At 34.2% G+C, this 26066-nt stretch overlaps 1 protein-coding gene and 1 pseudogene across 1 annotated transcript; both read left to right on the top strand.

Annotated features, from left to right (window-relative positions):
- The window catches only part of LOC132615097 (FRIGIDA-like protein 3), a 62472-nt pseudogene that overhangs the window by 8268 nt on the left and 28138 nt on the right, over nt 1–26066 (top strand).
- On the top strand, nt 20202–25098 carry LOC132615102 (mitochondrial intermembrane space import and assembly protein 40 homolog). The gene is made up of 4 exons (XM_060329655.1): nt 20202–20435; nt 23738–23772; nt 23865–23990; nt 24625–25098. The coding sequence occupies exons 1-4, from the start codon at nt 20345–20347 to the stop codon at nt 24832–24834; spliced, it is 462 nt and encodes a 153-aa protein (XP_060185638.1). The 5' UTR covers nt 20202–20344; the 3' UTR covers nt 24835–25098.

Genomic DNA, 26066 nt, shown 5'->3' with positions numbered 1-26066 from the left:
ATGGCGTTAGTGTCAAATTGGGCGATTGGAAAGGTATGACAAATTTTACTGCCACTACTATGGATATTTTTGACATTGTTTTTGTTATATCCCGTACTTCCGTGTGTTCGGGAAAATTCGAAATGATTTTGATTTGTAAGGAATGAGGCTATATGTTGATTTGAATTCACACATGTGTGTGTTGTTCATGAGAAGTATTGGTGTGGGAACACGGAGGAAGGCCAAGGGCCAAATTTGAAATTTTGGAAATTAGTTTCGGGAATTACAAAACAAGAATCATAGCCAATTGGGCTCAAACAAAAAATAAGAAAATGAGGCCCAAAAGAGAGAGGGGTAGCCGGCCATGCAATGGCCCAAGCCCATGGATTTTAATTAATTTTCCATGTGATAATTAATATAAGGATGGTATTATCCTTAGAAGCTTCAAGAAAATAACATAAGAAAAGAAAGCAAGAACAAGAGGAGCCATCAAGGGCCTATTCGGCCCTTACCCCTCACCTTCACCCCCTCCAAATTTTGATCGAAAAATTATTGTCTTGTTGTTTTTCTACTATATTAAGGGCCCTCAACAACTTGATGTAGTTAGTTTGGAAGAAAGAGGACTTGTTTCTTCAATATGACAACTTATTCAAGTGAAGAAGTTGAAGAGAAAGGATAAGATTTAACCCCTTTTTATGTGTTATAAAGGTTTGGTTTATGTTGTGGAATGTAGAAATGGTTAAAATTCATGGAAATATGGAAGTTGCATGAATTTATATATGTATGTATGTAGCCGTATACATGTGTTGTTGTGTAGTCAAAGTTGAGTAAATTTTATGTGATATTCTAGTTGTAGTTGTTGTGAACTCTATACTAGAGATGAAAGCTTAATGGTTCTAATTGAAGTTGGAATATGGAGAGTTGGCCGAATGTATGCATGTGTGTAGTGTAACATGTGAATTAAGTTCCATGCAATGATTTAGTTGGTTGTGGTTGGTATGCATTCTAAGATGCAAATAAGAATATGATGATTTTAAATGAAGTTGTAATCTTGTTTGGAAAGTGTTGTAAAGGCTAATGTGAATTGTATGTAGTCTTTTGTATTAATGGGGAGTAGTGTGATTAGTATGTGAAAGTTAATGTAAATCATGAAACTAGAAGATGAAATGTGTTGCGGATGTTTATGCCGAAGATTGGAGATATTCGACGAATTATGGTTTTTGTGGAACTTTTGTACATTTTGTGGAATAATGTGAAATGGCTCTGAATCGTATGTATATGGTCTTAAGTTAGTCAATGAATATGAAAATATTAAGATTGGTTTAGAAGTGTAAGGTCGGAATGAAAGATATTGCGTTATGTCGGAAAGAAGGCTAGTTATGCCTTGTTGTATGTTTTATGGTGATTGTTATTGTTGTTGGGTTGTTGATTGATTGTTTTGGCTAAGTTAGACTTTCGGGGATGTTGAATTTATAAAGGAAATGCTGCCGAAATTTCGGTAGGCAAATATGTGCTTAAGTCTGGATTCTTAAAGTCTTATGGTTGACAATTGGTAAACATGACCATTTGTAGACTTTGGGCGAAACGGAAATCGAACCTGGACGAGCGTAAGGCGTAACTAAGGTATGTAAAGCCTTGCCCTTTATTCTTTGGCATGTCCTAGATATACTAGGTTGAGATTTGAGCCTCGGGGACAATTCTGCTCACAGAAATCCGAGATTGATTTTTGATACTATTCATTCAATGCAATTGAACTACAAAAGGTACATTTTGTTGGAAAAATGGTTAAGCATCCGTAACTTTCACAAATGTAATCCGATCGCTCTGAAACTTTCATGGATGACTCCGTAGAGTCTAATGTGCGTGATTCATGTCCGCCACCTCGATTTGACCCGAGGTGGGCCCACTATCCCCGACTCCTCTCCTATGGCTCTGTTTGTCTCATTTCGGTACTATAAGTCAAGGGAATTTATGGCTATTGTTCCGACTACTAAACGGGATTTATGTTAACTATTCTGAGTTTGATTTAATGTTTATTGAAACGATTGTGGAGACAGAAACCCTGATATCTTCGGTATGGCTTTAGCCAGCTCACTCTTGTCCGGAGTTCACAGGTAGCTCCTGGTTATTATGTTGTATACTATGCGATAAGTGCGATGACTACCTCTATGAGCTTTATAAAATATTTTTGACATCTGGGACACTTTTAAAAATCTTACCCTGATATTCTGGATAAGCTACTTAGCTTCTGTATCTTTTTTCTGATATACGATTTTGGCATACGTGAATCTTGTGTGATGCATGATTCTGGCATGTGTGATTTATGTTTGGAAAGTGATAATTTGGCATTATGTTATTTTCTCTTTTGCCGAGTCCCGGGCCGGTTATATTATTATGTGCATATGTGATATTGGCCGCTGGACCCTTGACCGCGGCGTGTCCGACATTGACCGCGGTAAGCCGGATGTGTGGCATTAACCGCTGGACCCTTGACCGCGGTATGCCGCATTTGTGATATTGACCGCTGGACCCTCGACCGCGGTATGCCCGACATTAACCGCTGGACCCTTGACCGCGGTATGTCGGATTTGTGTGTTTGATTTTCTGTGTGTATGAGATGGAAATGTTTTTCAAAAGAAAGCAAAGCATTTTGGCATTCTAATTGCCGCATTTGCCTTCCGGAACCTCTTGTGTATGACTTGTACGTCAGAGGTGACACTGTGGCATTCTGGTTATTCGTGCACATTCCATTGCACTGTCTACCGCGCCCCTCACTAAAGTGCCGAGATCTGAGATAAATGTATACTATTTGTACCTGTGTAAGCTTATGATTCTGCGTGAATGATTCTGTCTGTTTGCTTCTGTATGACTGAGCCGGACTATGATTCAGTCGGTTATATTGTCGCGCCTCTAGTTCCGATTGCGATTATATCAGTCGCACTCCGTGCCCCTGATCCGCATGATGATTCTGACAGCTGAACTCGGTGCCTCTAATTCATACTACGAGCCTGTCGGTTATACCCGTGCTTAAGATATATGTTGTGGTTCCGCCCACACACTCTGTATTTCTGTTTCGGATTCGGGTCCGATTCTATCTGCTGTATTTCTGTACTACTGGTTCGGATTATGATTATATTGTTACATTTTCGCTTTACATACTCGGTACATTTCCGTACTGACCCCCTATTCTTCGGGAGCTGCGTTTCATGCCGCGCAGGTACTCCCAGGTGAGTTGAGGACAGATAGAAGATGTTCCAGTGCAGGTGGCGAGCTCCATTTGTTCCCGGAGTGCTGCCGAGTCAGAGTGTGTGTTATGCTTTTGGGATTTCGTTAGAGGCTTTGCAGACAGTGTCGTGGGTATTGGTTGTCAGTCTGTAAGCAGCTCCGTCAGCCGATATACCGGTTTATGTTATGCACCGAATTTGTATGATCACAGATTTGTTCGGCTTGAAAGCCACGAGAAAGAATATTTCTGAAAGAAATTTTTTACTATGTATCTTATCATATTTGATTTAAAAAGTTGACGTGATTTTATGTACAACAAGAGTCTGAGGGTTCGCTCGACTCTAAGCAAGGGTCGGGTGCCCATCACACCCTAGTGAGGTCGGGGTGTGACAGTTTTGGGGCAAGAATTCTTTACACATTGCCACGCGATGATCGATCCCTACCTCCAACGTCTCTTGGTCATGGAGCGAGAAGGCGCTTGCATGGTGCCTACAGTGACTATGTCACATGGACAGGGCCATACACAACTTTCAGCTATGAAGCTTGTCAAGGGGCTCAAGAAAGAGGAGTCAATATTCATGGCAACCATTACAAGTTTGGAGGAAGATAATTTGCTCGAAGAAAACAAAAATGGTATTTCCAAAGAGCTACCTGAACGTTTGCCTCTAAGGCGTGAGCAGGATCACAAGATTGAGTTGGAGCATGAACCGGAAAAGGGTCAAGTCATGCACCGATTACCGTCACTGTCTCACACGATAGCGAGATTGAGGCTATCATTGACTATTAGGCTAGGCGGAAATAAGGGCAAAAGGAAACTGCCATGTTCCTCATATATTGGAAGGGAAAATCACCGGAGGAGACCGCATGGGGGCGGTACGAAGACTTATGGCAATTTTAAAGACAAGATTCGAGAGTCTACACAGCAGCAGTGCGCCGCGGTCGTCGCACCATCAGGTGGGGGAGAGTGTGAGGACCCGCCATGTCATCATGCCATGTAGGTGCCACTTGGCACATATATTTGCCATGTGGAATGATTACATAAGAGGAAGAGTAGATATTATGGGAAGATTCTAGAGATATAGGGAGGTTTCCCTTGGCAGACCCTAGAATTTCATAGATTTGCATGGAAAGTCCTTGGAATACTCTAGGTGTGTAGAGATTTCTAGAATAGGGGCTTATTAGTAAATATGTAGGGACTTGTATAATAATTATTATTTACATACTAGTCCCTAGGTGAGTAGTATAAATAGAAAGGTCATTCATTTGTAAATCATCAAGCAAAATCAATTAAGTCTTCTATAATAAAAAGCTTCCTTCTAGCAAATTTCTCTTGTATTTCTCAATTACTATTCCCTTAGCAATCTTGAGCGTAGTAAACTAGGCTGACTTGGCATAGCAAGATCGTGAGTTGTGCAAGAACGTGAGCGAGTTGTCAAGTGCCGCACGTGCTCTTAGTTGAAGACTAAGGACGTGACAGTTGCCTCATTAACGAAGAGGTGCATCCGGTCCGTTTGCTTGACAATTTCCTCTTCCTATGTAAATTTTTACTTATTGTCCCATTTAATATTCATTTAAATTGGATCAATGAAAGCAACTTTTAACCATCTCCCCTCAAAATTCAGGTTAAAACTTTCTCCATGTCACTCTTTTCTTAACATCTTTGCATCCACACTTGTATGTTACATTTTTGTACATGTATCATTCTATTCATGAATTGAAATTGCTGCTAATTATTTTAGGTTTGCAATGGAGATTAGCATTTATAAGGTTTGACTCTGAAAGTCACACTTCCGTCTTCAAGGTCGTTGATTACCATTACATGCACGATATCAATTTTGATTTTAATTACTACAACAAAATACGCTTTTAGCGTCAATTAATTTGCGGCAATAACTTAATTGCCGCTAATTATATTCTAGAATCAATTATTACCGGCAATACCAAACTTTAGCCCTAAGAATAAATGACGCTAAACGCTTTAGCGACCTTGGATCTAATGGCATTAACCAATTGCTGATAAATGTTTTTGTGGCAAAACTATTGGCGCTAAAAGAAAAATATATTGCCACTAAAAGCCTCTTTTGGTATAGTGTAACTTTCATGTACACTTCCCCTTTTACTAATTAATCTTAAATTGAAATTTGTTATTCTTTATTTCTCTATTTTAAATAAGCAAAAAAAGGATCAAGTGAAATCTAAAGATGTGACTTTTATAATTTGTTAGCGCCTTCAATGGGGTAGTGGAATGTAGCGAACTCTTGCAAGTTGATGATCATCCTGTCAGTGTCAACCTCCATCGTCACGCGTTCTTTAAGTCTCTCTATATACTATACCCTAAAATGGAGAAATTGAAAAGACAGGCGTTTTTGCCGTTTGATAGAATTTTTGAACGATATCTTTCTCCCTTTTTTGATATTTATTGTTGACCAGTACTAACCGTTAATTAAACCTTATTTCGATGTGGCTTTGTAAGCGGGTTTCTTTTAACTTTCGTAGATGTATCGAAATATGTGTGTGTAACGTTTTTCAATAAGTATCAGTCAAAGATGAAAAAGCGATAGTTACATACATATACATTATTAAATTTTTTTGTTAATTTTACATATTGTCCATCTAAGCTTTAACTCTAATAAAAATATGCATATATAGATTTATTTTAATTTAAACTATCTCCATTAAATATGAAAAGAAAGCTGATTTCCAAATTTCACCGTTTTTTTCTACATCCACGCTTACACTAGTTCTGTATATAGCTGCAAGAGGTATTGTACTTTGATAGACTTTTATTTTTTATTTCTAATATGCCGTTATTTAGTCATTCTACAATTCTAAATTGTCAATGAACAAAGTGTCGAAATTCTAAAAGGGTAACAAAGTGGTCTAGCCTTCTTATTTGTTCAATTATAAAAAGAAGAGTTACTTGAAATTTATCTAAAATAGAATATTATGAGGCTGCGATTATTCTACTTCTTTGGAAAATGTATCTCAAACGTGCTAAAGAAAAAAATTGCACACAAGTGAAATCACTAATCACTTGGATGATAGTAAGAAATGGTCAATTTTCTTCCGGGAGATTACAGTAAATTTCTTTCTCTTCTTGATGTACTGAGACAAAAATGATACTGCCGAGGTTCGATCTCTTTAAAAATCAAACTACATGGTTTATTACTCTGATGTATGATTTTAGGTATGGATTGTCAAAGAAAGAAAAAGAAAATAGTTGCACAAATTTTTAAAAGTTTTTCTTGATTTGACGTTTAGTGCATAGATTATTATTCTGATATAATTTCTAATTTATTTTCATTCGGATGATTTAACACACAAATTGGAAAAGCATTTGGGTGATTTAAAAACAAAAGTGAAAAAAGGTTAGTAAGAATTTATATAATGTTATTCACATGCATGGTTGCTTCAGTATATTTTTATACACTAGTGAAATAGCCCGTGCGAACTAAAAAATATCTATAAGAATTTGCAGAGTCATATTTTGAAAAATTTATTAAAAAAGAAGAAACATAAATTTTATTCATAACCAAAAGTAGATCTTTGCAAAAACTAAAGATAATTGTTAGTTTTTTCTCCCGTAATCTAGATAAAGTAATTTATAACTTCAATCCATAGATATTTTTCAACAATTAATTAAATTATTAAAAACCAAATCAATTATGCTGCTTCAATCTTTCTATGTTTATGCTTCATCGTTAGGCACAAATTGCCAAAAGACTATTCATATCTTTATCATTTCTCGTTTGGCTCCATCAGTTTGCATTATCTTTGACTGCATCTCTCTTGTCAAATTGAAACCTGCTATTTCCATAGCATCAATCACATTGCTAATAGAAATAGTAAAACTGAATTATCTAGAAGAATAGGTTTACTTGGAGTCTCACCTAAAAACATGCAATAACATACATGAGATGACTTACTTGAAGGGCAACACATAACGACACCGGAAGAGAAAAAGATTAAATGTCGTATATCTGCCTATGCCACCATCACCTCTGCCATGTTCATGGCCTCATGCTGTCTTTTTCCCCACATCAAAATCACTGTTATTTTGTCGTGTTGAATTCTCTCCTCTTTTATATCCTGCACATCTGAACGACTACTCATTAGTTTGCCGAATTTGAAAAATGAAAGAAAATTTCAAAAATAGAGGAACCAAAAAAATCCCTGTAAGTGTCTAACAATTTTTGAACATTAGCCTCACCACAGCAAGGGACTGTCCCTATTTCTGTATTTCTCATCCTTTTATAGTTGTTCTTCTTAATTTATTGTATCATTTAATGCACAATTGAAAACTGAAATTAAGAATTATAACGATTGGATGAATAAAAACGTGGATTGAATTCTAAGAGTCATTCAGGAAGAAATAGAAAGAAGAAAGGGAATTTTAGGAATTAAATTCTTTATTGCAAGATGAATTCATCCGAGACACTTTATTACGTATCATTTTGGGTCTTTATTGCCTTTATAAGGCTCTTCATTTTGTAAGTAACGTCCACGCTACCACTCTTCATTATTTTCATTTATTATTTGATATAATTTATATTGTTTTAACATAGGCTTTTAAATATAGTCAATGAGAAAAATGATGAAAAAAATGTTAAAAGAATGAGAAAAAAGATAACTATTAATGGTGGGCATAGAGAGGTGCCACATCATCTTGTCTATGCATAGTTTTATATTATATATAGATATAGATAAGTTGTCATTTTTTATGTTGAATAAATATAAGATTATATAAAATGTAGGTAGATTTATCTAAACACGATAATTGCGTTGAATTAAGTCATTATATTGCCATTTGAATCATGGTTGTCACTAAATTGTCCACCTCAGTAGGTTTGTCTATCCTGCACTATCCGTAAAGGTGTAAATATACCCTTTATCCACCTATTTTTTCAATAATACCCCTCCGCTCACCTTTTTGGCTAAAACTTGATGCCGGTGGAAATTTAAGTCTTCCTGTTAAATTTACAGTATTTTCTAATTATAAAATTAATCTGTGTTTTTAATTTTAACTTTTTCTTTACTAACTACGTATGTGATATTTGATTCTAGAGTATTTTTCCTTGTTCCGTTTTATTAAGGTAATCTTTGATACTCCTATGTAGAGATATGATATGAAGGCTTCAATGAGATGGGATCAGTATACGTAACCATAAAGATTGACTGAATTTTGTATTGAAACAGTTAGGGGTCATTTGGTTTGGTTGTTGATTAGAGTTATCCTGCAATTAATTATGCAAAGTTTAGTTATTTATGTATGAGTTATTCCACCTTCTACTCTGGATAGAATAATAAATAAATTGACTCATAACTTATACTACATGTTTTACTTATGTGGGATTATAAAATGGTAAGTAAACATTGTATGGCGTGCTAAATTTTATACAAAACAACTAAACGATATCAAACATGATATTAGTTATGCTAGTTTAATTACATGAATAACTCCGTTCCTAACCAACAATCAAACGACCCCATAACTCTTTCAAGAGTGTCCTCGCCAAAATTCTTCACTTATCTTTTTTTACTTTCCACAAAAGAGCCACAACCCACATATATAGTAAAATACGCCATGTTTAAGAAAATATATATAGTTGATAAAATCATGGCTTCAACAGTAAATAATTTCAACCCCTAAAGTATCAAATGGATAAAAAAAAATAATGACAATCATGTGAAATTTCATTGCAGTATAATGGAGTTTGAAACTTTTAAAAGTGAGCATCACCCCTGCGACACTATTAATCATCCAAACCCATAAATGATATCCACAAGTGTAGGAAGTCGTATATACTTCATATCTAAACATAACAAGGGAATACAATAGCTATGTAACTAAATAATAATCTCAGTTAATCAAAATTATTTTAGTTATTTGATTTTCGTAATTGAAAATTAAGTCATTGAAAAATAATTCTACTCAAGGTTAATTTAAAACGCATATAATTTTTTTTTTAGAATATAAATATTATAATCAGTAAACAAACATCATTTTCTTAAATCTTAATACGAACTTTTCATTAACAGTAATAAATGGCTTGATCATAAGAGAACCCCACAAAAATGGCATTTGGAATTCTACATAAATTATGTTAATATTCCTTCCTGTCCATATTATAAGGTGTTTTTAGTTTGGGCAAATCTTTTAAAAGAATTTACTCACCCCTAAAAAATAAGAGATGTTTTTATGAAATTATTTTTAATTTAATAGTATTTATTTAATATGATTTCTAAATTATGTAAAAATACACTTATCTAAATAAAGTAAATTAAGAAAAAAATTAATACTTTTTTAAATTATAAAACAATTGTGTACTATTTATTTTAGTTAGAGTACATATAGAAGCTACAAAGTACAAACATTATAATAAGGGAGTAACAAAACACAGTACTTCACCTAAGCTATTAATGTAAATCCAAGACACAACCTAAAAAGTGCAACGAATATATAAAATAGTTGGCCAGTAGGCCCCATGTGAAATGATTGCCTTGAACATATAATGGTTACATTATCAAAGGGTAGACTTTTGCTGAAATTGTCAATGTACAAATAATAAAGCTGATAGAGCAGCCTTTCTAAGCAAGCAAATGAATGAAATCTCAAAACTACCCTTCATTCTAAATTCTATGACATTTAACAACCATGTCGATGATCCTAGTATCAACGCCCATTCTTCTAATATAGTATAAAAATGATCTTAAAACTCATAACTCTCTCTTTGTTATTATTTTTGTTATTTATTTATTACGTGATGCTTCCCTTTGATCAAAACTAAAACTCACATCCACATGATTTTTTCCCTTAAATCAAATCGCCCCAAGCCACCGTACCCGCCTCATGACCCAATTTCCAAACCTAATTCGTTCTATGCCGCCTCTTTCAATTAGAACCCTTTACTAGAATTTTAAAGTTAGTGCTATCTGATTTGCATCATCATTTGGGAACTGGTTATCTTTTGAGATTCTGATATGTGATGGTATCAAGCACCAAAAAGAGACCTTCAAGATTTTTATACATGTATCAGATATCATGCATTGTTATTGCTACATTACGGTAATGAACTGAATTATGTATTAGTCAATTCTCTTCGTTAAACTGGAACTTGGTTATTTGTTGTATGATTTTCCTTTCTTATCGTGGAGTTGTCTATCATTTGAGATCTTAACCTGCTGCATTATAAAAGAACTAGGAATGGTTCAACCATCACTTGTCACCAATTAGATTTTGAAAGAAAACCTCTTAGTTGCAAACCATAACGATTCATTTCTAAATCACCTCAAATAAAGAAAAGGAAATATATAACACATCTTCGCGGTCACTTTTCCTCTCGGGTGTTTCACTGATAAAAATTCTAGTAAAGGGGTCTAATTGAAAGAGACGGCAGAGAAACGAATTAGGTTTGAGTGTAAAGGGATGCTAGTTTTGACGTGTTGATGGGGTTTTTAATGAGAAATAGGTCATGGGGCGGGTATGGTGGGTCGTAGCGAATTGATTTAAGGGAAAAAAGATCTAGGTGGGTGGATTTTATTTTTGTCCAATAGGGAGGCGCCACGTAATAAATAAATAAATAATAAAAATCATAATAAAGAAAAATGTTAGTTTTAAGGGCATTTTGCAAAAAGGTGAGCGGATGAATATTTTAGCAAAATAGGTGGATGAAGTGTATATTTTGAACTTTTCGAATAGTATAGGGGCATTTTTGGCCCTTTTGCAAAAACCATATATCATAAATATAAAAAAATATAAAAAATAAACGTAAATTTTAGGGTGTCGAATTGAGCCAAGGGTTTTTCATAAAGGGGTCAGGGCCAGACTCGACCGATAAGGGCTTGAACTGAACAGGCCTAGACCACCATCCGCGCTGCCAACCCTTACAAGCTCTCTAGATAGTTGTTGCGGAGTGTATTGTACTTACTCTTGATTCTCCTCTAAACCTTTCTCTCTTGACAACTATGGTTGATTCGTAGTAAAAAGAAAAGGAGGAACCCTAATCTCCCCATTCTCCATTATCATAGCGTAATCCTAATATTTTGACAGTCATGACACATGCTGTTGTTGAAGGGAATACGATTAGTAATTTGTTAATAAAAGTTATGAACTATATCCTTGCGCTCAGGGGCGTCTCAAGGGTAAGGCCAGTAGATGCTTTAGACACCCAAAAATTTTTAATAGTGAAGTTTGTGATTTTTTTTCTAATAAAAATATTTAGAACTTTGAATTAGACTACTCAAATTATTATATTAATAAATAAACTTTTTACGACAACATCCAAGGTAATGTATCGCGATGACATGGCTAACATCTTATTAACTTGAATAAATCCTTACTTTATAAATAATAATATTACTAAGAAAAGTATGAAAAATAAAAAAGACAACACTAACTTACAGTACCAAATTTCCGTATTATTATCCACTAACAATTCACAAATTTCTTGTGACTTTAAATTAAATAATTTTAATGATTTTTCAACATTATGACCATACTAGTAAGAAAATTAACTCCAACTGAATCACGCACATGTAACCAATGAATATAAATGGTTCAAAATTTACCCACCCAAATATTTAATCTTCTTCAAATTTGTCAACTCAAATTTTAACGTAATATATAATATAGACTTTCCACCTAAACATTTAACATTCTTCAAACGTCTAACAATGTTTAAACTTTTCAAACGATTAATGTGTACTGAAGCTATTTGTGACGATTCAAGAAATTTATACAATTGTGCGAAAATTTCCATTGTCAGTGTTTACATAAGAAAGTATGGAAATGTCAAGTGTTGTAGTGGCACAATTGTTACTAAAACACACTTTCTTGCGTGCCACCACTTCTTCATTGGTGCCAAATCAATCGCGGTGACTAACTCTAAAAATGTGAGGCCGGGGGGTTCAATAAGCAATCATGTTGTTCTAGTGTATGCATTTCCAAATATAAATATTGTCGTCCTTAGGATATACCATGACCTGAACATTAACCCTATAATTTCATCATCAAAAAAGGTTTATAGCAGTGAAAACGTTTTCGGGGTTGGTGCCGCAGCTGATCGAGTACTATCGAAATCATACTTACCTAGTGTGATTTCGGGTCTGGATAGGTATGCATTATCTAGAGCGGTTAAAATACTGCATCTTGTTTTACAAACGACTGTTGGCTCGGCCCTAGGATTTCAAGGCTTGCCCCTTTTTGACACAAGCGGCCACTGCGTTGGAATATGTTGTGGCTCCTTACCTTCTATAACATGTGATGTATTTGTCAAGGCCAAGAACCAACCACATAGAATCCATTTTAACCACCCAAAAATACCACCGAAAAGCTCCCAAAAAATAGATCCAAAACCAGTCTGAAACCACCCTGTAAACCCAGCAAAGCCATCCACAAACTGTTGGGTCCATCCCCTTATTTTAGGGAAGAAAACACTTCCCTTGTTTTGAGAAAGAAAACACTTCCCTTGTTTTGAGGAAGAAAACATCTTCCTTGTCTTTGGCAAATTGTCAAGTGCTTGCTTGAGTCACTAATGACATCAATAGGTTCATCTCATACCTATAAATAGGGAAGCTTTCTCATTTGCTAGATACACCAAAAATTGAAGAAGACAACACATCCCAAAGAGAGAAAAATCTAAGAGAAATACTCTTAGTGAAAGGCCTAAGTAAGAAAAGGTCTTTGAGAGAATTTTTAGTAAAAATTCTTGAGTGTAATTGGGATTGGGGTTGTGAGGTTGAGTGTTGTAAACACTTGTAATATTTCTTCTTTAATAAGATCTGCAGCAGCAACGTGGACGTAGCTCTCACATTGAGGGTGAACCACTATAAATCTGTGTGTGCTATTTATTCTTCGCTTACATCACGGCGTAAGTAGGTTCTGTCTAAGGAGGTTGGTATTTAAGCGGTCCAGCTGTGACCCTCCAATCTTTCCTGGGAACCTGCTTACAAAGGTCGGATTTGGGATTCAAATCCTAACACAAACCCCACAACATCATCCCTTAAACAATAACAGCTCCCAAATGTCCTTTTCCACCATTAAAGCACCCTCATCCAATAGTAAATAGTCACTGAAACAGCCATCAAAACACCAAATCTGAGCAAAAATAGTCAAGTTTTGTGGTTATTATTCCAGGTCGGGGTTGGAGTCTCTAGTCGCTAGTTCCATTCGGAGTCACCAGTAAAGGCTCCTATCAATAGGAGCCCCTTTGTTGGGTTACTGTAACAGATTCAGATTCATCTATATGAATGTCTATTCCATTTTTTATCTCATCATCGTTAGGAATGTTTTGCTATTTAATTTTCTTTCCTATTGTTTAGATGTGCTCTTATTCACCTCTATTGTTTGGAACTATTTGTTGAATTTTTGCTTCTTTTTTATTAGTATCAGTTTAATATTTGACTAATACTAGCTAATAGTTATGTAGGATAAATGATTTCATTATTTTTGTTGCATGAGCTCAAACTTGGAGTTTTCCATCAGTTAAATACATACTTTTTTTTAATTTTTTATAAGAAATGGGGAAGGGGCAGGGGATTAATTTGTGGGGAATCGAATCCTCACCAACAAGGTGAAAGTTCAGGTAACCAACCAACCTAGCTACTAAGAATTCCCCATTAATTAAATACATACAGAGTTGCCTTCAATTACTAAGTTCTTTCTTTTTATTATGTATCTTTTGTATATTTTGATATCTTACACAATTAATTAAAAAACACATTAAACTCATAACGTGATTACAAAAAATGAAGTGAAATATTTATTTTTTAACTTTGAATAGTAACTTAATTAATGGTTCAAAAATATAAAATTTCTATCTATACATATAATCATAGGTATCGGAAGGGTCAATTAAAGGTGATTGAATAGTATAAGTTAATATTAACTTTATAGTAATGTAATAAAATAATGTTGGTGATCTAATTAAGAAAAATACTTAACTATGTATAGGTGACTTAATTTCAGTTGAAAAATATTAAAACTTTATATGTATCTATAATCAATGATATTGGATGAGTCACGCCGTAAAATAATCATTTTTTTGCATGAATTGTCCTTCAAACCGACTGGTCGTTAATTTTTGTCCCTCCTATCTCAAAAATTAAACACCAGTCCAAAATAAGGACATTTGTGCCAATGACCCCGTGACATTCTATCAAGGTCAGTTTCACTGAAGATTTCAATCAATATCGAAGACTCATTTCCTGTTGTTCTTGTTGATGTATTCACAGAGCTAAACATAGCTCTTCTTAGATTAGTGACCTGGACCTTACCCTATTATTGCATCAAATTCAAAAGAAATTTTTGTTGGTCATAAAGTTTTTGTTATTGGTACCATAGGCGGAGGAAAACTACCAAAGTCATACGTTAGTGTTGTTATTCATGCCATTTTAAGGTAAATGAGTTTTAGTTGCTTATCGCTAACAGTCTGGTATATATTCTTATTAGGCATAATACATAAACAGACTCTCAACCTTAGCCTCAGCTAGCAAGTATACCCTCCAACTTTGGGTGTGCACAAGTAGACACCACAACTTTGGGTGTGCACAAGCCTACTTGTGCACACCTCAACAAGGCCAAAGTTGAGGTGCCTACTTGTGCACACCCAAAGTTGGAGGGCTTACTTGCCAGCTGAGGCCAAATTTAAGGGTCCGTTAATATATTGTGCCTTTTTATTTATGACATTTTGATTGACATATCTTGCTATAAAAGTATATAGTCCTAGAAGGATATACCTTTTTCCGCACGAAATATTGATAGGCGAGCTTTCACTAGAAGACATTTAATTAGAATTCATCGGAAAGAAAATCTCAGTACGTCTATGTTTTTTAGACACCAAAATCATCATCTCTAAATAGATATCAAGTAAGATACAACAACATATCTTATCATCTATAATCACAACTTATATATAAATGACTAACTAAATTATTCACTTTTCAGGTTCATAAAGATATGCAGTTATTCTGAATACCATGGGGCAATGTAATATTACCTCCATCCTATTTTATGTGGCAGGGTTTAACTTGACATAAAATTTAAGAAATAAGAAAGACTATTGAAACTTGTGATCTAAAATAAATTATAGAAATTTGTGTGACTGTAAATTATTTGATAAAAAAGGTAAAATGTGACATTCTATTTAGGACATATTAAAAAAAAAATTGTACCATATAAATTGGGACAAACGGAGGAGCACCATTTCTAACCATATAACTGACTGTTGTATAATAGACATCAATTACCATAATACATAACTCATTCTCCCTGTCTACATTTTTTTATTGATTACGCAATGTAATAGCATACGTATTCCCCATTTAAATGGTTGTTGCATATATTTGGCATCAATTTGTATAATCTATAATTCATTTTCCTTATTTATAAAAGCTTTCGATGTAGTGATGAAATTGTGATACAAACTACAATTTATTAACTATTTTTTTTCATAGAATACACGTGCAACGCGCGTACCCTAAAATTAGTGTACAAAAGAATAAAACATGTTCTAACAAATAGTAGAATTGGATATAAATTCTCTCATTACCCACGTACTATAAATAGTGATAATCTTTTAACTCAATGTCAGATTCTGGAAGACTTATACAAGAACATTTAACAATTGTACATTAAGGTCAAACAATTTAACTTTAGAAGATATGAAGAGATTGTTATTAGAATCTAATAATTCAAATTGTATTGCTTATGTTTTAGCCTCATTGATAAGGGTACAAGCGCAAAGCACGTACACATAACTAGTAAAGGGGTCTAACTGAAAGAGGAGGCAAAGAAACGAATTAGATTTGAGTGTAAAGGGATGCTGGTTTTGATGTGCTGATGTTTTTTTTTTTTTAACTAGGAATTAGGTCATGGGGCAGGTATGGTGGGTCGGGGCGATTTGATTTAAGGGAAAAAAATCTGATGGGGGTAGGATTTTAATTTTGTCCAATAGGGAGGCACCGCGTAATAAATAAATGATAAAAATAATAATAAAGAGAAAGATGTTATTTTTAAGGGCCATCTTGAGACAAACAAGTGAGTAGAGAGGTATGTTTAGCAAAATAGGTAGATGAAGTGTATATTTTGACCTTTTTAAATAGTACAAGGGCATTATTGGCCCTTTTGCAAAAAACATATAAAACAAAATATAAAATACATAAAAAATAAAAAAGTAAAATTTTAGGGGGTCGAACTGAGCCAAGAGTTTCATAAAGGAACATACCTTAAGTGTTGTATAAATGTTATCAAGACACATCCTCTTATCAAGTTTACCATGATTCACTTTTATCGTATTGAAGACTTGACCTAGATTCACCGCTATTGGAGTAATTGAATTTTCAACTTCTTGGGAGTCACTATCCCAATCTGAGATGCTTTACGAAATGTAAAAAAGTGAGGTTTTTAAAGCTTGGACACCTTAAATTTCGGAACTCGTCTTATATCTCAAAATATGATGATAAATCAATTTTCAAAAACTACAGCGGGTAGAAAGGATAAATAGTTCTGGGAGTATGAAAGGATAATTATTTTACTTTTTTTGTTGTTGCGCGGATTACCCTTCATTTGTGGTGGTCTTTAATTTTTACCCTTCAAATTGGTGGTCTTTAAGTTTTGCCCCTTAAATTGGTATATTTAAATTTTGTCAGGTCTTTGAATTTTGCCCTCTGCCTATGCAAGGCAGATTTTGCATGCTTAAGGTAGAATTTGCAAAGGTAGAGGGCAAAAATTAAAGACCACCAATTTGAGGGGCGAAAATTAAAGACCACCCCCACAGAAGGGAAATCCTGCAAATTGCCCATTATTTTGTGGGTAGTGGGTATTGGTGTTCTTTCCCCAATATTTTATCGCATAACTATTTATGCTTGTCCAACATACCAAACGACCTTGAGTAACACATATGACAAAAATAGGAACTAATGTGTAAATTAAACTATTTATGCTTGTCCAACATACCAAACGACGGTGAGGAACACATGTGACAAAAATAGGAACTGATGTGTAAATTTAATTTGTTGTACACACACCGTGACTTTTTTTTTTTTACTTTCTAAAAATAGGTTCACTGGAAAAAAGAAAAAAAAACTTATAAAGGGTGTGTTTGGTATAATGGAAAATGATTCCTGTTTTTCTTTATTTGGTATTTTGAAAATATTTTCTTGAACCAAAAAAACACACAAATCTATATATAATATAAAGCTAAGCATAAATAAGGTGATGTGACACCTCTCTATAGCCACCATTCTTATTTATCCTTTTTCTCCTTTTTTTGGCATTTTATTGGTTTATTTCTTCATTGTAATGCAATTATTTAGCTATTAAACTACTAATGCTTTTGTTCTCGGAGAGTCACAGCCAAAGAATTGCATTTAGGCTTCTCAGAAATAAATGTCAGGTGCATTTATTATTTTGAAACTGTTCAACTTAAATTTCTTAGTAATTACAGTTCCCTGTCTTCCTCTTCTATTAATGGTTATCGTTGTACTCCATAAAGAAGGAAAATGAAGAGTTTTGAAGGCAGTTAAGAATTGATAAAGAATTCAATTAGTTAGAATTGTTAAAGATTTGAAGTAAATCAAGATAATGAAAAGTCATAGCAGGGATTTCATTAAATATATAAAAGAAAATTATGTGGGAACCCTGATACGGAATGTGTTGTTAGTTCTGTGGTAAAAGCAAATCCTGTTTCGACTCATTTCTCCCGCAGCCCAACACCAATTCTGAATCCGTCTGTGAAATATATGCACGTTATTTTCTAAAAAAAAAAAAAAAAATCACTTACACTTACATATCATGTAGCAAGTGATGAGTGGTGTCATTTGTGAGTACAAAAACATACAATGATGGCAGTTGGGATGTAAAGATCACTAATGGTTTAAATTAAGGTATAGATTCGGAAAGGTCATATCTGCTAGAGGATCATTTCTTTATCTTTTTTTTTTTTTTTGATTTCTCACTTTCGTTTAATTACATCTTTTGTTAAATATCCTTCTCCTCTTTTTTTGTTTGGAAGAAATGCCTGGACATCTTTTTCAGTTACCATTTTATGAATGATGACATGATTACTACAATTAGAGGAATCAACCTGTAACAGCTTATGAACTATCACAAGCAACTGCAATGAAGAGATATTCATTGATACATGTAATCCTCTTGGGCCTGGCTAAGAAGGGGCAACGGGATTCATCTGAACCCTGTTTGGCGGAAGATTACCTATACATACAAGGTTAAATTTTTTTTTTTAATATGTATTGTATATGTTGAATCTTCTTGGCTTCTTTGTTTGTTTGATTCTTTAAATTTTGAACTCCATTATTGAAAATCTTGGCTCCACCACTATTCATGAATAGTGTAGTCAGAAAGTAACTATTCTTATTTTATTTTTATTTTAAGTGGAAAGAAAAGTTGAGAAAAGAACTAAAAATGTATCTTTTGCAGATGGGAAGGGCAACCGGTTTTTATGACATGTATGGAGATTCTATGACGCCAAGAATATATGAGGTTATCTAATTTTCATATTATTAACTCAATAATTCTATGCTAACATGTTTTTCTTGAAAAATATTTTTTTTATAAAGGAAAGTTCTTGAGAGGGAATTAAAAAAATTAGAAACGAGAATTTGAGAAGTTTAACCATTTCAATTAATCTTTAAGTATTGCCTTTCTTGACCTTATGCCAAGCAACATTGAAATTGAATATTACTCTTTTTTTTCTATGATGATGAATCTATGTAATTTAAAGTTGCTATGATAACTTTAAATATACTTTTTTAGCTTGTGTGATTGCATTTTTGCTCTTTTTAACATTTAAAATATAGGTAATGTGCAGGTTGATGAGCTATCACTACTATAAAAGGATGTGGTGCAGCGGATGAAACTGCTTCTCACTTAACCAGAATCTTAGATTTGAGCTTTGAGTATGAAAAATCTTTGGTAGGAAGCGCTTCCCCCAGATTGGCACTCGGTGCGAATCCGAATTTAATCGGGCTCCAATATGAATACCAAACACCGAATGGGAAATAACTAAAAAATATGAGCTATCACTAGAGAAGTGAACTTTCTCATGTCTATAACCTTTCTTAAAGACCACTATATTGATTCTCTTAGTTTTAATTTTTCTCGCGTGATAGAAGTGAATTTAGGAAGAAATAAGAAAATTCAAAATATCAATTACAGTGCATAGAATTTTATATGCACAAATTCATATGTCACGAAGTGACTTCACACAGTAATATAGCATTATTAGAGACATTTTGAGTGACGAATTAACAACAAAAATATGACTGTTGTTCAAAAATGTGAAACTATTTTCGAAATAGTATTTGCTTCTAAATTTTAAGTTGAACTTATTAGAGACTTATATTAATTTAAAATAACTAAAACCATATGAAAATGTTAAGATTTTTTCAAGGATTTAATATAATGTTTTTTTAGGAAGTAGCTCTAATAAAAATACATGAGGCTTCTAAACTTTTTACAGAACAAATGGCAAAGATACAGGTGCTTTCGGAAGATCACACACAAGATGACCGATTTTGAAATTGGATCTTGATGAACAATATCATCTTAAAATTTTAGTCTTTTTTATAATCTGTTTTTTTTTAATGTGTAATTAATGACATGATTAGTAAAGTTAATTGACATAGTATTTAAGTTGTTTAACCAATTTAGTGAATTGATTTTATATGCATAAGTGTAGAAAAATTGTCTCTTTATATATCTACTAAATTTACAATTTTTTCATGAACTTATACGTTTTTTCTTGAACGCGCGAAACGCGAACAAATTCACTAGTATATTCTCAACCACCCGGTACTTTCCACACACACCTACCTGCCTACGCCACATACCCACCCCCTATGCCAAACCTGCCCCCCGCCCCTGCCCCACCTCCGAATTAAAAAAAAAGTGTTTTGCATTATATATACGCAAATGTTTTTAAAACAATATTTTTCAACTTTCATAGCAAAAACAAGAAAATGAATAGATAAATTACTTATAAATCACTTATATTCGTAAAAAAATCTTCTTAAAAACCATTCTCCGTTATTACCGAACACACCCTAAATTTCTATATTGTCGTATCAACAAAAGGCCGAAGAGTCAAAGACTCAGCAGTTTCATCAATTGTTAAGGGAAAAAATGGGACAAGTGCAAAGTGATGCCATTGACAATCAATCTCAAAGTGTTAATAATGATTCTCAACCACGTTCTCTTGATTCTTTGATTGCTGGTACTCCTCAATTCTTTTTTTTTTTTTTGCTCTTTTTCAAGAATCAAGATTCAAAGAATTGTATGGCTTAGTAATTGCATTATAAGGACTTACAGGTTCTCAACTTTATTCCTCAATTTTCCCTTTTACTCTTTTTTTTTAAATTTATTTTTTTAAAGCTTTTGGATGTATTTTTGCTCCCTTTTCAAGAATCAAGATTCAAAGACTTGTACGGCTTAGTAACTGCACTATAAGGACTTACAAGTCCTTAACTTTGTAAAAATTGCATAGGAGAGTTTTGTCTCTAGTTACCTTTTGGTGTACTTACGAGGTCCCTATTTGTATAGCGGATTGAATCTCTTTTCTTGAGAACCATATTTTGGTGTAGGTAATAGGTTCTTCTTTTGGTTTACGGCTTGTATACGGGGATTTCCATTGTTAATAAAATTATTTGCATTATCAAAAAACAAAAAATCTTTCTCCTTCTATTTTTGGTTTGGAGAGGAGTTGAGGAGGCCAGTGGTGACTGAGGTGGAGTCGGGATTTTCATTAAGGGGTTTAAAAAATATGAAGGCGTAGACATACGAAGAAGTCAAGGGGATTCAAAATTTACTACATATACATAAAAAATAAGTTTAGCCTTATATACAGTGTAAACTCCACCCCCACCCCTGGGTGGTGGGCATGGGCGAATGTATATTAGTGAAAGTAGTAGATGGATCTTTTTTCCTTCTCTTGGCTCGAGCGATAGTATGTATTTAACAATTAAGAACAGCGATAACTACTTCAATCCCAAACCTTTTGGGCCGACTATATGAATCCTCTCTATCTATTGAGTCTTGTTCTAGTCCATTTGACTCCAATGCTAGATAATATGTAATTAGGGATCTAAAACTTTAGATTCTCTAAATCTCCCACCTATCGCTACGCTATATCTCTACCAACCAGACTTAATGTGAGCAGTGGCAGAGCTAGGAATTCTGATAAGGGGATTCAAAAAAATCCAAAAATGCCTCACCTTGAGTATGAACTTGTATTTTTCTTATGTTAAGGGGATTCAAAATTTAATATATGTGTAACAGAATTGTTTTTAGCCTATACATGTTGTATAGTTTTCGGATGAATTGAATCTCCTTCCTTCCTTCCTCTGTCACTGAATGTGAGGGTAGTAAAGACGATAATCTTAATCCCAACTAGCTGGTATACTCATGTATAGTCTAAGTTATTCAAAAGTATATAAGTATAATAAGTTTGTATCGACTAAGAAAGACGTAGTAGGTAAAGTGTTTCTCTGTACCCATGTACTTAAAAATCTAGATTCACAATGGGGACTAGATGTGGATCTGAAGTGCAAACTCTGCCGTGTTCACTTAGAAACTCGAGATCATATATTTGTGCATTGTGACTACTCAAAGTGCCTATGGATGAAACTTCTTTCCTGGATTAAAGAGGATTATAATGCTGCTGCTAATTGGGAGAATCATTTGAAATGGGTGCTCAGCAAGACAAAGGGCAAGTCACAAGCTGCTCAAACTCTCAAATTAGTCTACACTGAATTCGTGCATGCTGTGTGGATGGAAAGAAACTTTTGAAGATAAGAATAAGCAGTGGAATGTAGTAGCAAGAGAGATAGCGTATGTATGTTGTGTGAGAGGTCCTGTGGGAATTAGATCTAGGTTACAGCAGATGACTTTCTAAGCTGCCTTATATCTCTGCTGTAATCTTTGAGTTTTTTCTCCTTAGATAGCAACCTGTGTTAGGGCTGCTATGGTTTTGTAACTATTCGCTTTGATGATTAATAAAAAGTTAGTTGCCAAAAAAAAAAAAAACACCATATTCACCTTCGGTGGTGAGGGAAACAGGGTGTGGTTTCCTATGCTTTGCTGCCACCAGATAAAGGTGGGGGATATTTAAGAGAAGATAATCTAGAATGCAGTTTTCCTGTTACCCATTATCAAGTGTCCCACATTGGTTGAGGGATAAGTTGTTTGTCTCCTTATATAGTTTTGAGCAATCGTTAGTTTATGTTCTAGCTTTTGAGGTTGAGTTAGGCCCAAGGCCCATCTTCCTAACATGGTATTAGAGCCAGACCTATTCTTATTCTCGTGTCTCTCCATATTAGGCCCCTATCTTATGTTATCCATGCTTCCATTTGCTAGTTCTAGGCATGCCAAGGTGTTAAGTGTCCCACATTGGTTGAGGGATGGGTTGTTTGTCTCCTAGAGGGTCTTGAACAATCCTCACCTCATGAACTAATTTTTGGGGTCGAGTTAGGCTGAAAGTCCTTCATCTTAACACTCATTAAGGAATCTTTGGTTTTGTTTTTGCTTATATAATACTATATGTTTTTCGTGTATTGATACGTGATGTTATAACCGAGCTCAACTATTTTGGGATTGAGGCAAAGTTGATCGATTGCAAATATTTTACTATTTTCTGGGTTGGGAACTGATAAGAGCTCTGATTTAACTTCCGACGTGATTAGCTATCACTGCATTTTTGCACGTATTGTTTTCTCACCAGCTTGTCAGAAGCGAAGAGCGCAAAAAAGCAACAAGATCGATGGAGCTTGAAAGGAAAAGAGAGAAGTAAAGCGCACACTTTTTTAAAGTGAAGCGTGCAATTTACGAAAAATTAAAAATACCATACATACGTGAATTTAGCACTGTAATAATCAAATTTCTATTTCTGATATATGATATTTCAATATTGAACCTACTCCATAAACTTGAAATTCTAAGAATATACCATTTCTCACTAGGATCACGTTGCACATCATTGCTTGAAGCGCACACTTATCTGAAGAGCGTAGTTTCACCATGAAGCGATGATCCCTTGCTTCGCATCACTTCATTGTTTTAAGTGACAAAGCTATTGTTTGTTACCATTCTCAAAAAAACAAAAAGAGAGAGAGAGAGAGAGAAAGCTACGGCTTTTAATAAACATTATTTCTCACTGTAGTTTCTTTTTTTGCAACTTTCTCTGCTATTATCTGTATGTCTCTCTGAGTGTCTGTTGTTATCTCAAATTCCTCTCAGACGCATTGTCTTTAGATCCAATAATTACAGTTATCTATTCATCTATTTGTATAACATCAACAGGCATACTTAATCTGTAGTGGAAGTAGTTGCTATTTTTGAAGACTTGAGCCGTGTAATAAGTATTGACTGACTACTGCTTAAGATGCTGGAACCATATTTAAGTTGAAAGGTTCCTAGGACTCTGCATTTCTCATTTTCATCTAAAATTATTGAGAAATAACAAGAATACCTGGTGCAAGAATTTATAGAACACATCACAAATTTTTATCCCCTCTCTTGTAGAAGCTGCAGCATATGGTGAAGATGGTGAGGATGAGGTTGGTTCAGTTTTTTCGGATCATAAACTTACTCAATAAAAGTTGAAATTTGTTACTTATCTATGCTCAAGAAACTGAAACTCTACTTTTAGTCAATTGACGAGAAAGCTCGGAAAGCCCTAGAATGCCCTTGCATTGCTCATTTACGGGGTGGCCCCTGCGGTGACCAGTTTTCAGACGCTTTCCTCTGTTTCCTCAAGAGCACAGCTGAAGAAAAGGTAACTGCATTTATATGCTCCTTGTTCTTTTTGTAATTTATATTATTGGTCTTTCTTGCTCATCTCCTGTGGAGAGATGTCATATCTTGTTTCATTTTTTTTTTTTTTTCTTGCCTCGGAGCTGATATTCCTGTATGAAGTTCAGCTTATTAAGTGCCCACATAAGTTGTAACATGGTAAACATTGGTTAGGTTATTCAGCTAGAGTTGTACCTATTTATGTGTTCTATATTGTGAGAGGAAGATTAATATTATGTGTTTTTTCTTTTTCCTTTCTTGTTTTTTTCGAAAAGGTAGATCAAATTATAGATAATATGTTTCTAGAGGCTGCTTTTCTTTTTTCTGCTTGAGAGGATTTCAGTTTTGCTTTCTCCATACTCTAGAACAAAATACTAGTATAAATGTCATTAGACAAAACCAGGCATCAAAGATTGGTTCCTTGCAGTAAATTGACTAGGATGTAAATGTAATAAATATGATCAGGAACCTTTGTCGTCTTCCTTTCATTCATACAGGACATTGAAAAAGAAATGCTCAAACACCGTCTTTTTGAACAGAAAGGGAATAGAAGATGAGTTTGTATTTTCCATTTTCTTCCTTTTAACATGTTGAAATTTCTGAATTTCCCACTGTAGGGCTCTGAGTGCGTTAGTCCGTTTGTCGCTCTTCAAAGCTGTATCAAGGCAAGTCCTAATGCTTTTTCGAAGGATGTCCTTGAGGACAATGATGATGATGTGAGCAACAAAGATGAAGTCCAGAAGGAGGAAACACCAAAACAAGAATATAGAATCATCCCTCCTATTTCGTCTGTAGAATCAAAGGGGACTAAGCGTAATAAGCTCTAGAAGGCTCATCGTTTTCTTTTGTTTTTCAGTTCTTTGATTCTAGGAAGCTCTGGTGCATAATATTCTAAACACTAAGTAGCAGTGTATTGCAAAAGATTTCTTTTCCCTTGACATTTACAGGATCAAACTTTTGAAGTTTAGTAAAATGGAACTATAGAGACTAGGCTATAGCTTCTAAAGGAAGTTTGGATTGGTTCAAGGTTTCACGTGATACTAACTTTTCAATGTTATGAATTGCTATTTTATGGAAAATTTCACTCAAAAGTCTTCCATAATTTCTGCGGGAGGTAAATAGAAGTTTTAGGTTCAAATTTGACCACTTAGAAGTACAGGGATCAGAGGTGGATTCAGGATTTGAAGTTTATTATATGGACACGTTCAGTGAATTTTTCAACTCGGAGTTTGGATTTGAATTTGCCGTACTCGTATACTTTCCAGGCTAGATCCGATCGTAATGGGGAAGGTCCTTAAATTTAGATCAAGGAATGTACTAGTATTGGAGGAGAATGGGGAATTATCTTTCGTTAAGCTGCTTTTATCCTGGAGCATGTATTTGGGATAATTCTATCATAGTTGGATGTTAGCATCGAGCTGAGGTGACTTTCCGAGATAATTATACCATTTTAAGCACATATGGTAATATCTTAAAATTCCAAGTATATGTATGAATCGCTATTTGATACATTGCCGTAATCTTACAAATAAATTATATTATTTTAAAAAAAAAAATAACGGTGCAATCTTCTTGTCATACGACCTGATGTTCTCTTGGGGATACCTCTTTGGTGCGTCTTTCTCGTGATAGAAACATAACAGGGAGAAACTAGCACCAAGGAGAGCTTTATTTTTTTAACAGAAAATGAAGATTGAATTGAAAAGCTTCCTTTTACATTCTTGTAATAGTTGTCTTAAAAATATTACTCGCGGCAGGGATACTTTTATCAGGCGTTTGATTCTTTATGCCAAAAATGTGATGTATAGCATAACTAGCTAAATATGAGTTTGTTTTTAAAAAAATTTAGAATCGAAAGAGTGTTGATGATAGATTTAAGAAAATATAAAAGGTAATTTTGTATTTGGATGTTTAGTCCATGTATAGTTATTCCCAGTTATATTTAGGTATAAAATAATACATCAATTAGTGTATTAAATTAAATATCAAGATTAGCGATGTAGGACTTAAAAGACCAAGCACAAGTGGATAAACAATACCAAAAATTTATACCAAGATA

Source organism: Lycium barbarum, chromosome 10 (assembly GCF_019175385.1).
Source record: "Lycium barbarum isolate Lr01 chromosome 10, ASM1917538v2, whole genome shotgun sequence".
Classification (NCBI taxonomy): Eukaryota; Viridiplantae; Streptophyta; class Magnoliopsida; order Solanales; family Solanaceae; genus Lycium; species Lycium barbarum.
This window is presented reverse-complemented; position numbering and strand designations above follow the sequence as displayed.